Raw genomic sequence first — 13,007 nt, forward strand, 5'->3', positions numbered from 1 at the left:
AAATATAGACTAATTACGAAACTAATTACATAGTTTGCGACTAATTTACGAGACAAATCTTTTGAGCCTAATTAGTTCATGATTTGACAATGTTTGCTACAGTAAACATGTGCTAATGACGAATTAGTTAGGTTTAAAAAATTCGTCTCGTAAAGTACTGACGAATGATGTAATTGATTTTTTTATTAGTATCCAAACACCCCATACAACATCCTTTAGATATGCCTTCTAAATTTTTAGTAGCAGGATACAAACACCTCTAAACCAGGGGTTTGTTTAGTTGACGAATTTTTTTGGAAAATAGTATCGTAACACTTTCATTGTTATTTGGTAATTAGTGTCCAATCATAGTTTAATTAGGCTTAAAAGATTCGTCTCGTGAATTTCGTCTAAACTGTGTAATTAGTTTTATTTTTTATTTATATTTAATACTTCATGCATGCGTTCAAAGATTCGATGTGAAAGAGATCCTTGAAAAATTTTGTAAAATTTTGAAAACTAAACGGGCATCTGGCCTTACGAAAATACAGTAGTTGAGGACAGGCATGGGAGCACGGCACTGCCAATTTGGCATGGTCCAGTCCAGTCCCCGTTGCAGCTGGCCCCAGTTATTGCAACGTGGACAGGCCGCCCGGATTGCAGGAATTGTTAGCTGACCGTCCCACAGATGCATTCATCCACGTCTGTCCTGCATCCAAGGGAGCTAGCACCACCAGCTCTCATTCAATGCGCTACTGTTTCAGTGAAAGACGGCAGCTGTAGCGCTCAAGCTGTGTGCGCATCGAACACTGTAGCACTGAAGAGAATGAAAGCTCATTGAGTTTAGGAATTAGTATTTGACACTGTAGCATTTTTGTTTGTATTTGATAATTATTGTCTAATTATGGTCTAACTAGGCTTAAAAGATTCGTCTCGTAATTTACAATCAGACTATGTAATCAGTTATTTTTTTATCTACATTTAATACTCCATACATATATCAAAGATTTGATATGATAAAGAGAGAGTGAAAAAACGTACAATCTAAACAAGGCCTCCCTAAACAAGCAGCATCTGAACTGAAAGCAGACCTACAAGCTGGAGTGCCCATCTATCTATCTATCGGTCAGCCTATTCGCTGGTTAGTTTGTGGGCTGGTTTAGATTAGCTGGTGCTGATTTATTATGAGAGAAAAATACTATTGACTGACTGGTTTGGATTAGCTGAAACCAACAAACGAATAAGATGAGTATGTATATATACCACTAAAGCAAACACAAAGCGTGCGTCTTTCCTGCTACCATCCAAGCGTACGTAGCAAAAGATGTAGCTAGCGTCGGAGAGTTGTATTTCTATTCGTCTACTAAAGTTGCTAGCAAAAGGATTGATGCAGACTTTGTCGAGTAACATCTGGAAAAAGGATCACCATGGCCGGCCTGCGTCTCACGTCGAAGGAGAAAAGGAAAAAAGTTTCAGAGTGCAGCATTGCAACTATATATGCATGCAAACACTAGATGAGATTGTTTAACGATTAGTATAGCCGCTATAAAAAAATGCTTCTCCTTTCGGCCCCGTTCGCTGGTCTTCAAATCCAACTTGTTCGGGGTTTTTTTAATTGAAATAGTATTTTTTTCTCATAATAATTCAGCCGGAACAGTACTTTGGCTTGTTTTTTCAACCAAATGAACGGGCCGATTCATCTTCTCGTTTCAATGGAACTTCGTATATTCGATCGCTGCAAGTGTAGGCCGTCAGTTGTTCGATTCTCCTCTCTGTCAAATTAAAACAAAGCCAAGAACATCTCTCGATCTCTTACGGTGGCCGATCGAATTAGTTTTAAGCGTAAAAAGGATATATATGAACTGTAAACGGAAGACGTTTTCAGCATGAGTGGCTTTGAAGTTGCCAGAGGTACATCAGATTGAGCTTTGAAGGGCTCGCTGGGGCAGACAGTACAAACAGACACCGTCGGAGAATAAAGCGCCGGCGGCGGTGGTTGAGGAACACTGGTGGTCCATACATAAAACGCGGCAAAGGAGCAGCTGCAGGAGCAGGACCATCCCATGCCATCCATGTCTCCAGATCTTTTTTGTGTGGCCGCCTCCATCATTCCCGGTCTCATGCGATGCCTGCACAACTCATGGCAGATTCATTTGTTAGTGGCCTGCATGCAGCTGCAAACGCAGGAAACTAAAAACCGACCATGCAGATTAAGCTGGGCTATACACTGAAGCTATCTGAATTAAGCTGGGCGGCTAATTCCTTGAGAACTTGACAAGTGCCCATCAGCAAAACATAATAGGTACGTACTCTACTTAGCTAGTACTGCACGAGGCACAGGACCGGTACACACAGTGACAGTGTATTAGTGTACGGAGTAGTATATACTCCTAGCAGGCAGCCAATGCAAAGCTGAAAAGATACAAACGGAGGAAAGCAGCACTCGAGGCAGCTTTGGTTGGGTCATTGACCCATCCATGGCTGTATGCGGAGGCGAAGTAAAGGCCGGTCAAGGACCGGAGAGAGAGAGAGAGCGAGAGACAACGGCAGGACGGGACGGGACGGAACGGAAGGCATGGGCGTGACCCTGACCCATGAGAGACGGACGAGAGGCACCCCGCTGCACCATCCTGATCCTGACAGGCAAGTGTGTGTGTGTGTGTGTGTCGCCGTCCGACAGAGACGCCCGTCCACACACCGACACGGCATCCGTCGCGTCGCGCTAGCTGCTGTACTGGCTGGGAGCTGGGATTAGGCTGCAGGTGAGCAGAGGAGACCAGAGCGCTGCTGTGCATGTCCTAATCGAGGGAGGTTAGCAACGGTGATCCCGAAACCGAGCATCGAGTGTGCAGGTTGCCCACGTTCAAAAAGTGTGCAGGTTGCCGGCAGATGCTGCCGTGCTGCTGGGATGGATGATGTGGTGCCCCGGGGACGCACACGACAGTCCAAAGGCGGACACGGGTCCACGGGTGCTTGACCCTTGGAGCAACAGTCCAAAGGCCAACCGGCCTCTCCTCACCTCTCTCATCCAGCACCCAGCAGCCAACAAACACCTGCCACTCCCTCCTCCAGCCTGCGGTACACAGCCAGAGAGGCATATGTCATCTCATCTGCCACCATTGTAAGGTGTACTAGGAGTCGCGGCGTGCCGATGTCCGAGTCCAGCAGGGCGTTCCACCTCGACGCCCCGTCGTCCTTGTCGGCCGCCGACGGCGACCAGCGCCATGGGAAGCCCGCCTCGGCGTCGGGGCGCCGCGGGGAGGCCGCGGGCGGCGGCGGCGGCAGCGTGCCGTTCCACAGGCTGTTCGCGTTCGCGGACGGCGCCGACGCCGCGCTCATGTCCCTGGGCACGCTCGGCGCGCTCGCCAACGGCGCCGCGATGCCGCTCATGACGGTCCTCTTCGCCCGCCTCATCGACGCCTTCGGCGGCGCCGCCGACACGCGGGGCGTCCTCGCGCGGGTCTCCGCCGTCTCGCTCCAGTTCCTCTACCTCGCCGCCGCATCCGCCGTCGCATCCTTCGTGCGTAAGTACAGTCCATACACACATACTCACTGCTCCGACTGCTGCTCCACGCCACCGACACTCTCTCACTGACGCACATCGATCCATCCATCCACACAGAGGTGGCGTGCTGGATGATCACCGGCGAGCGGCAGGCGGCGCGGATCCGGGGCCTGTACCTGCGGGCCATCCTGCGCCAGGAGGTGGCCTTCTTCGACCAGCGCGCCACCACGGGCGAGGTCGTGGGCCGGATGTCGGGGGACACCGTGCTCATCCAGGACGCCATGGGCGAGAAGGTCGGCAAGTGCATCCAGCTGCTCGTCGCCTTCGCGGGCGGCTTCGCCGTCGCCTTCGCGCAGGGCTGGCTCCTCGCGCTCGTCATGCTCGCCACCATCCCGCCGCTCGCGCTCGCCGGCGCACTCATGTCCAGCGTCGTCGCCAGGATGGCCTCCCTCGGCCAGGCCGCCTACGCTGACGCCGCCGGCGTCGTCGACCAGACCATCGGCTCCATCACAACAGTAAGCCGACACGGATCGATGCTCGTTCGTTCATGTCGGTCCGATTCGATGACACGCCCCCCACCACAGGTCGCGTCTTTCACCGGCGAGAGGCGGGCGGTGGCCAAGTACAGCAGCTCGCTCAAGAGGGCGTACAGCTCCGGCGTCTGGGAGGGGCTCGCCGCCGGCGTCGGCATGGGCATCGTCATGGTGCTCCTCTTCTGCGGCTACTCCCTGGGGATTTGGTACGGCGCCAAGCTCATCCTGGACAAGGGCTACACCGGAGCACAAGTCATGAATGTCATCTTCGCAGTGCTCACTGGCTCACTGTAAGTTTTTTTTTCCCATCTTCACTAACGCATGCATTTCCAACAGAATTTAGTTGCACCAGTAATCTCATCTCAATAAGTGTCAGTCAAGATCATGACAAGCGTGTGACCAAATAGTCTTTATCTGCAACTGCCAGAAACGATTGGGTGGTTTCAGGAACCAAAAGACTACGAAACAAATGTTCATGTTGCTTTCTCTGTATACCTACATGATAAATCTATCAGGATTCTGCCCCTGATTAAGACATGTCAGGCAGGCCACTCGGCAGTTTGACGGTGATAAAGCACTAGATGTTGTCAGCAAACAAATAAAGCTAGACCAACCCTGCACGTTTGGTTTATTCAGTTAGCGCTTAGCAGCAACAAACCAAATGCAGATCATGCCAACCTTGCCTTTTTGTGTTAACAGGTTCATACCATCCATACCCAGCAAGGTTGGCAGGAACCGAGCATTTGTGTGTGTGTTTTTGAAAAGGGCCACTTGACCCAACCTTCTTTGGGGGCCATTGTAGGAGCCAGGGAACCCTGGCTGGCCAGCTCCCATCCTTGGGGCTTTAACCGCTTGCTCTATGAGCAGTTCCTAAACCGAGCATTAGTGGTGTTAAATAACCATAATTGTCCAACCCAACCGAGTCGAATTCCCATGAAATTCACTTTTGTCTTTTGACAAACTTTTTCACTTTTGTCTTTTGCGCTGGCACAGTGTCATATCATGTACAGGAGATAATTTTCTATCTTTAGTTAGTGCTAAATGATGCATCTTTAGTTAGTGCTAAATGATGCATTCTCAGCATGCTTTCTTGTCACCGAATTCAAAGTACTGTTGATTGCACATGGAGTTCTTCCATCAGACCAACAGAACTGATTAATTTAGCAAGCTCACCCTCTTGCTATTGCAATCACCAGAGCTCTGGGCCAGGCATCTCCAAGCATGAAAGCGTTTGCTGGAGGGCAGGCTGCAGCATACAAGATGTTTGAAACAATCAACAGGGAGCCTGAGATTGACGCGTACAGCATGACAGGTAGGAAGCTGGACGACATTCAGGGAGACATTGAGTTCAGGGATGTTTACTTTTCATATCCAACAAGGCCTGATGAACAGATCTTCAGCGGTTTCTCCCTTGCCATACAGAGTGGCACAACTGTCGCACTGGTTGGGCAGAGTGGGAGTGGCAAGTCGACGGTTATCAGCTTGATTGAGCGGTTCTACGACCCTCAGCTCGGTCAAGTTCTGATAGATGGTGTTGATCTAAAGGAGTTCCAGTTGAGGTGGATCAGAAGTAAAATCGGTCTCGTGAGCCAGGAACCGGTCCTGTTCACTGCTAGCATAAGAGACAACATAGCTTATGGCAAGGACAACGCAACTGATGAGGAGATCAGAGCTGCAGCTGAGCTTGCTAATGCCTCCAAATTCATAGATAGAATGCCCCAGGTCATAATACTGCTTATCCTATGAATTTACAAATTTCATCACTGATGATGAATTTTAAAGAAAATATATGAGACAAGCTACCCTGCTATGTGTTTGAATTTCTTGATGTTTTTGACATTTACCCAGGGTTTTGCTACTTCAGTTGGTGAACATGGAACACAACTTTCAGGTGGGCAGAAGCAAAGAATAGCCATTGCCAGAGCGATTCTCAAAGATCCAAGAATCTTACTATTAGATGAAGCAACAAGCGCTCTAGACACTGAATCCGAAAGGATTGTACAGGAGGCTTTTGATAGGGTCATGACAAACCGGACAACTGTCATAGTTGCTCACCGTTTGAGCACTGTCAGGAATGCTGACACCATTGCTGTGATTCATCGAGGATCAGTAGTCGAAAAAGGTATTTCCTTTTTACTGAAATCATAACATGCCTTTTCTGCTATCAATTGCTTGACTCCTTAAAAATCTCACACTTCATCAGGTTCACACCATGATCTTGTAAGGGATCCAGAGGGAGCTTACAGTCAACTGATACAACTACAGGAAGCGAGCCATGCTTCTGAGGGTGCAAACTACCAGAACAAGTCAAGCAGGAAGGGTGATTCTGGGATTCACTTAGGCAAACAAATGTCGACAAATCAGTCACCAAGCCGAAGGTCACCACAGAACAGCAGCAGCAACCACTCGTTCTCAGTATCACATGGTGTGCCTCTAGAAATTGACGTCCAGAACAGTTCATCAAAGAATATAGATGAAGAAATTCAGCACGAAGTGCCTCTCAGTCGCCTCGCCTCACTTAACAAACCCGAAATCCCAGTGCTTATCCTTGGTTCTATTGCTTCGGCTGTCAGCGGAATGATCTTCCCGATCTTTGCTATACTCCTATCGAATGTGATCAAAGCATTTTATGAGCCACCACGCATTCTGAGGAAGGATGCTGAGTTTTGGTCATCTATGTTCTTGGTATTCGGTGCAGTGTACTTCTTGTCACTTCCTCTTGGCTCATACCTTTTCTCAGTGGCTGGGTGCAAGTTGATAAGAAGGATCAGACTGATGACATTTGAAAAGGTGGTCAATATGGAGATCGAATGGTTCGATTACCCAGAGAATTCAAGTGGAGCAATAGGCGCAAGGCTATCGGCGGATGCAGCAAAAGTTCGGGGGCTTGTGGGTGATGCATTGCAACTGGTGGTGCAGAACTTGGCTACTTTAGTTGCCGGTCTGGTAATTGCTTTTGTATCAAACTGGGAGCTCTCTCTTATTATACTGGCTCTGATACCGCTTATTGGCCTCAATGGATGGATCCAGATGAAGTTTATTCAGGGATTCAGTGCAGATGCAAAGGTATGACAAGAAGCCATAACAAATGTTGCTGTTTCTTCAGTTGGTTGATCATATTATTCACATTTCATCAATTCACTGATTCCGCGTTATGATTTCAGTTGATGTATGAGGAGGCAAGTCAAGTAGCAAATGATGCAGTGAGCAGCATAAGGACTGTGGCGTCATTTTCAGCTGAAGAAAAAGTGATGGATTTGTACAAGAAAAAATGTGAAGGACCTTTAAGAGCAGGGATCAGGACAGGAATAACAAACGGTATTGGCTTTGGGGTTTCCTTCTTCTTGCTGTTTGGAGTCTATGCAGCCAGCTTCTATGCTGGTGCACGGCTTGTAGAGAACGAGAAAACAACTTTTCCCAAAGTTTTCAGGGTATGTATCATGTTAAATATGATATGTTTACATTATAAAAAAGTGAATTTTAATGGTATAAAACATTTGTAAATGATATATGTTTTTACCGTGGCACTGACATATAAACCTGGACATTGCAATGATCTTTGACTTTGATATCTAGTTAATATTATTGCAGACCAAAAGATTATCCTATCATGGACATTTGAATGCAACTTTATGAAGAAACGATTCTGACTTCAAATAAACTTTCAAAAAGATATTTACTGATGGATTTCAATTTTACAAAGCTTTTATAAATGATATACTTTTGCATTGAAAAGATGGTTCAATGATATGATGGCTAGCTAAATATAGTAATTGCAGAGGAAAACATTATCCTACCTTTGGCATCTGAATGCAGGTATTTCTTGCTCTCAGTATGGCAGCAATCGGGGTGTCACATACGAGTACCCTCACATCAGATTCTTCCAAAGCAAAATCAGCCGTATCTTCTATATTTGCCATCATGGATCGAAAATCAAGGATAGATCCAAGCGATGATGCTGGGGTAACCCTGGAGCCACTAAGTGGCAACATCGAATTTTGGCATGTGAGATTCAGATATCCAACACGGCCCAATGTTCAGATTTTCCAAGACCTATGCCTGACAATTCAATCTGGAAAGGTACAAAACATCTTAATTTCTCAGGATCACAGTGTTATTTGATTTCAACCAATCATCATATAGCGTACAAGTTTATGAAACTGAACCTAGCTAACTGTTTGCGTTTTGTGTCTTACCTCTGCCAGACTGTTGCACTTGTTGGAGAGAGTGGTAGTGGCAAATCAACAGCGATAGCGTTGCTGCAGAGATTCTATAATCCCAACGCAGGCCATATACTCCTAGATGGAGTGGACATACAGAAGTTCCAGCTGAGATGGCTAAGGCAACAGATGGGGCTGGTGAGTCAAGAACCATCGCTGTTCAACGACACGATACGGGCAAACGTTGCCTATGGAAAGGACGGGCGAGCAACAGAATCAGATATCGTGGCTGCCGCACGGTTGGCAAATGCTCACAAGTTCATCAGTTCACTGCATCAGGTAACAATGCCTCAAATGTACTACTGCTTACTGCCTACTCTGAACTAGATGAGATGTTAAAAATGTCACCTTACAGAGATCAGCTGTTACCTGAAAAATGCAGGGATATGACACCATGGTCGGTGAGCGTGGGGCTCAGCTATCAGGAGGGCAGAAGCAGCGCGTCGCCATTGCCCGCGCCATCATTAAGGATCCCAAGATCCTTCTGCTCGACGAAGCGACAAGCGCGCTCGATGCAGAGTCTGAACGGACAGTGCAGGACGCGCTGGACCGGGTGATGGTGAACAGAACAACAGTGATCGTGGCGCACCGGCTGTCCACAATACAGGGCGCGGATGTGATCGTGGTGGTCAAGGATGGCATGATCGTCGAGAAGGGGAGGCATGACGCCTTGATCAGGATCGAGGGTGGCACGTACGCGTCCCTCGTCGCGCTCCATTCAGCAGCGCCGTCATAGCACGTGGCAAGGTCCAGGCAGAAGCGATAGTCTGAATTTGTGATAGGCGAGCAAGCAAGACTGGCGGCTTAACAAAGTTGAGGCGTTGGTTTTTCTTGTCCAGCTCCTGGTGAAATAGATACAAGGCAAAAAAATAAATGAACTCTGCAGCATAGCTAAGCAGGAAAGAAGATTACACAAATAGCAATGTAGCAATCCTGTCTAAGTCACTACTAATATGAATACAGATATTCAGTGTAACAAGCATATACTGAATGCAGTATATATATATATTATATAATAACAACAAAGATGTAGATGATGGTGGCATCTCCTTACCTTTGCCTTGAGTTCATCCCAGTTTGAGGAAAAGCTTAGCCTTCACTCCTTCAGGTGTGTCGTCACTCGGAGGAGCAGACCATGTGGCGACAGATCAAGTGTGGAGAAGCAACCTATCACAATTCCGTCACCATAAAACTGTAAATGATTTCAGAAGATGCTGAATTCGAGAAAATCCGCCGGTGAATCCTCCTGCAAGCAACAAGACGCTAAACTAAGAAACCAATAAACCCTAGAGAAGATGAGCAGCATCTAAGCCTGCAGAAAACATTTTGGTTCTCTGTCAGAATCATCAGAGAAAAAAGGGGCACGGCAAGTTCACAGGTAGCAATCCAGCCCGCCATCATCAGGATCAACCAATTCGATCTGCGCCTCCCTCGCTCTCGCTCTTGAGTCTTGAATTGGAATCGGCCCGACGACCCCAGCTCTTCTGAAATTTCTATCTCGCTTGTCGCTTCAGTCTATCCTCTACCGTAGGCAGGATCCACGCGGCCGTCCATTCCCCGCCAGCCAGACCACGTCTTCGCTGACGTGTCACGCATCGCCGCCGTCCATTACCCGCACCCCAGCGGCCGACCGCCAGGATCTTCGAACGGCACGAGCGAGGCAGCGGCCGTCGCCGGCCACTCAGCGCGCGCCACGTACGCCACCAAGGGGCATAACGGTAAAATCCCAAACCAAAGCAGCGTGACGCAGGAGCTGTTTTCTATAATAAACCTGTAGGGGGAAAAAAAAGGAAAAAAACGGACAAACTTGTGGCGTCGGCAGCCGGGCAAGGTCTCGCCGTCGCCATGGAGCTCACCGGCGCCGCGCTCCGGCGATCCGCGCTGCCGTCGGCGTCCCCGGTGGCCGCGAGGGTGGGGAGGAGGAGGCGCCCGGCCAGGGTGGCCTGCGTCGGGGGCGGGGGTTTCGCGGAGGAGGGGCACCTCAGGTACTACGAGGCGGCCCCGCGGAGGAAGGCGGTGGAGGCGGTGGCGAGGGACCTGGGCAAGCTCCGGGCCATGGGGCTCGTCGCGGGGGACGCGGCCAAGGAGAAGGTCCTCTCGGTGAGCCCTCTGTTTCTCCCCCCCTCTTCCTTGTAGTCTTGTTTGTGTTTCGATTTGGGAAATGGATGCAGGATCTGAGTAAGATTAGTAGCCTGGCCTTGTGGTGGCGCCTGCTGCAATTAATTGCTTCCTGTGGATGAATTCGGGCGCGCTGTGAGGATAATCATGATGATGATTTAAGTAATATGGTCGATTTGGTATACGAATGGTAAAAATTGCTACGTTTTATTACCAACTAATTTCAGGTCCTGCTGGTAACCCAACGGTTTTTAAAAGAAATTACCAGCGCATAATACTTGGACTGAACATGTGTATTATCAAGTGTTGGTAATTGGTTTACTTGATAGTTTTGTGTTCTCGATGTGTGTTGATTGAAGCACTCAAGTTGAGTTCTCATTTCTTTGCACCTGTACACGCAGGAAGCCACAGATCTGCTGCTGCAGGAGCTGAGCCAGATGAAGGATGAGGAATACAAGATAAACACGGTAGAGAAAGAAGAGAAGGCTGCTATGGAAGCACTGAAGAAGGAGAAGGACGCGAAGAAGACTGCCACTGCGATGATTAAGTGTGAAGAAGATGAGTCCTCCTCTGAGTCAAGTGAGAGCGATTGCGAGGACGAGGCAACCATGAACGTTGAGCCGGGCATGATGATGTCAACAGCGATTCCCGAAGTTGTTGCATCAAGCATCGCAGCTGTCTCCGCGATGGAGTGTGATAAGGCCGCAATGAAGGCCATGAAGAAAATGGAGAAGGAACAAATGAAGGCCATGAAGAAGATGGAGAAGGAACAGAAGAAGGCCACGAAAAAGGCCATGAAGATGGAGAAGGAAGCAATGAAGATGGCAATGGCTACGCTGAATGGCTGCAGGGATGAAGACGATTCCTCATGCTCATCAGAGTCCAGCGAAAGCGAATGCGAGGGGCAACTTGTCAGGATGAGCCGCTGCGCTACAATCACCGCACCAGAAATGCCATCTCCAAGCACAGGTCTCCCCATCATAGTTCCTCAAATTCCAGCACCTTTGGCACCGGAGCCATCTCAACCTTCAGAGCCAGCAACCGCGGTGCAAGCCACCAGGGTCAGCAACGTTGCAGTAGCTGAGACATCCACAGCTAGCAGAATTGAGGTCTGCATGGGCGGCAAATGCAAGAAGTCAGGCGCGCTTGCTCTTCTGCAGGAGTTCGAGAAGACTGTGGGTACTGGAGGTGCGGTCGTCGGCTGCAAGTGCCTGGGGAAGTGCGGCCTAGGTCCCAACGTGCGGCTGAGGAGTGACGTCTCTGCAGACAGTTCTGCAAAGGGGGATCCACTCTGCATCGGTGTAGGTTTTGAAGATGTTGGCACCATAGTGGCAGGTCTCTTCGGGGACGCTGATCTGGGCATGACACCCACCTAGACCTGGTTGTACTACCTAGACCTAATCGCAGTTCAAGAGAAGCTTGTATTCACAGATGTTGCACTGAACAAATGTATAGTGCAGATCAGCTACGGCCTTGCTAGGCTGCTAGTGCTAAGTTTATGTACTATACGTCTATATAGAACATGTATGGTAATCAATGTTTCTTATCTGTATATATTTGACTGCGATTGTTTACATGGTTTTCAGATTTGAGCATCTGGGACTGGGACTACATAGGGATGTATAGGGATGGTTAATGTTAATTTTCTCCACTGTCTGGACGAAGAAATAACTGGAACTAGACAACTAGTGTCTCAGGTTATTAGATTCATACAAGTTTTCAATGATAAGCTCTTGCCCGTCTTCATTACTTAATTTATCTTCTGCCCCAGCTAAGAAAAGTTACCCGTTCTTACTTGATTTCTCTTTTATTGACTCTGGACTGTTTGTCCTGTGTTGTTTTTTCTCCATTTGTACACTATATGGCCAGATCTGTTGTTGGACCTGTCTACTACTACTGCTTGTGGCTTTCGACAAGCTATGCTCAAACTTTTGAAAAGTATCAATAACATTTGAAATAATTAGTTCCGAGACATGAGAAGTGCGTCGATTGTTTTATAATTTTATGAGCTTATTTATGTCTTGGATCATTTAAATATATACTCTAGTAAAATATAGTGGTCAAAGTTGCGTAAAAAAATAGTGGTCAAAGTTACACATAGGGTATCTGTTTTCTTGATATTCTTCAAATAAAACAGCAGACATGTGTCAACAATAGGACACATTGATGCATCACTACCAATTGTTTCTCTTAATGTTAATTATTATTACTCCCTCTGTTCCAGATTATAATACGTTTTGGTTTTTCTAGATACATTATTTTTGTTATGTACCTAGACATAGTGTATATCTAAGTGCATAGCAAAAACTATATATCTAGAAAACAAAAACGTCTTATAGTTTGGAACGGAGGGAGTAATAGGTAGGCATGTTTCGTTGTCTGCTAAATTCATGGCCTTTTGATGTTTTTGCGTGCGTGCGTGCGTGAATTGATTCAGATCTGCATATGTAAATTCAAATTCAAAAGTCTTGGAAATGCTTTCTCAGCTCCCATGCAATTTGGTCTATATGTCCTGGTGCCTTACATATCGTGGTGACACTGAACCTGTGGTTGCCGCGGTCACATTTTGGTTACTGGCCTGTGTGACTGGCAGATTGAGATGAACTATCTCATTCTCATTGGAGAGAGCTTCCAGAGTTGGCGAAATCTGAA

General features: G+C 47.7%; 2 protein-coding genes and 1 long non-coding RNA gene across 3 annotated transcripts; 2 read left to right on the plus strand and 1 right to left on the minus strand.

The window, feature by feature from the left end:
- Positions 1 to 1,804: 1,804 nt before the first annotated feature.
- LOC136530760 (uncharacterized) lies at positions 1,805 to 8,352 on the minus strand. Its single transcript, XR_010777864.1, has 3 exons — positions 8,214 to 8,352; positions 7,815 to 8,089; positions 1,805 to 2,108 (listed from the first exon to the last, which is right to left on the minus strand). It is a non-coding gene; the product is annotated as an uncharacterized lncRNA (long non-coding RNA).
- On the plus strand, positions 2,895 to 9,286 carry LOC136530758 (ABC transporter B family member 4-like). The gene is made up of 10 exons (XM_066523485.1): positions 2,895 to 3,503; positions 3,602 to 3,999; positions 4,069 to 4,307; positions 5,214 to 5,739; positions 5,866 to 6,139; positions 6,221 to 7,083; positions 7,182 to 7,448; positions 7,834 to 8,097; positions 8,223 to 8,516; positions 8,620 to 9,286. The coding sequence occupies exons 1-10, from the start codon at positions 3,131 to 3,133 to the stop codon at positions 8,971 to 8,973; spliced, it is 3,852 nt and encodes a 1,283-aa protein (XP_066379582.1). The 5' UTR covers positions 2,895 to 3,130; the 3' UTR covers positions 8,974 to 9,286.
- Positions 9,287 to 10,021: 735 nt separating this feature from the next.
- LOC136530759 (diacylglycerol O-acyltransferase 3-like) lies at positions 10,022 to 11,907 on the plus strand. Its single transcript, XM_066523486.1, has 2 exons — positions 10,022 to 10,337; positions 10,757 to 11,907. The coding sequence occupies exons 1-2, from the start codon at positions 10,083 to 10,085 to the stop codon at positions 11,729 to 11,731; spliced, it is 1,230 nt and encodes a 409-aa protein (XP_066379583.1). The 5' UTR covers positions 10,022 to 10,082; the 3' UTR covers positions 11,732 to 11,907.
- The last annotated feature ends 1,100 nt before the right edge of the window (positions 11,908 to 13,007 follow it).

Source organism: Miscanthus floridulus, unplaced genomic scaffold (assembly GCF_019320115.1).
Source record: "Miscanthus floridulus cultivar M001 unplaced genomic scaffold, ASM1932011v1 fs_196_1, whole genome shotgun sequence".
NCBI lineage: Eukaryota > Viridiplantae > Streptophyta > Magnoliopsida > Poales > Poaceae > Miscanthus > Miscanthus floridulus.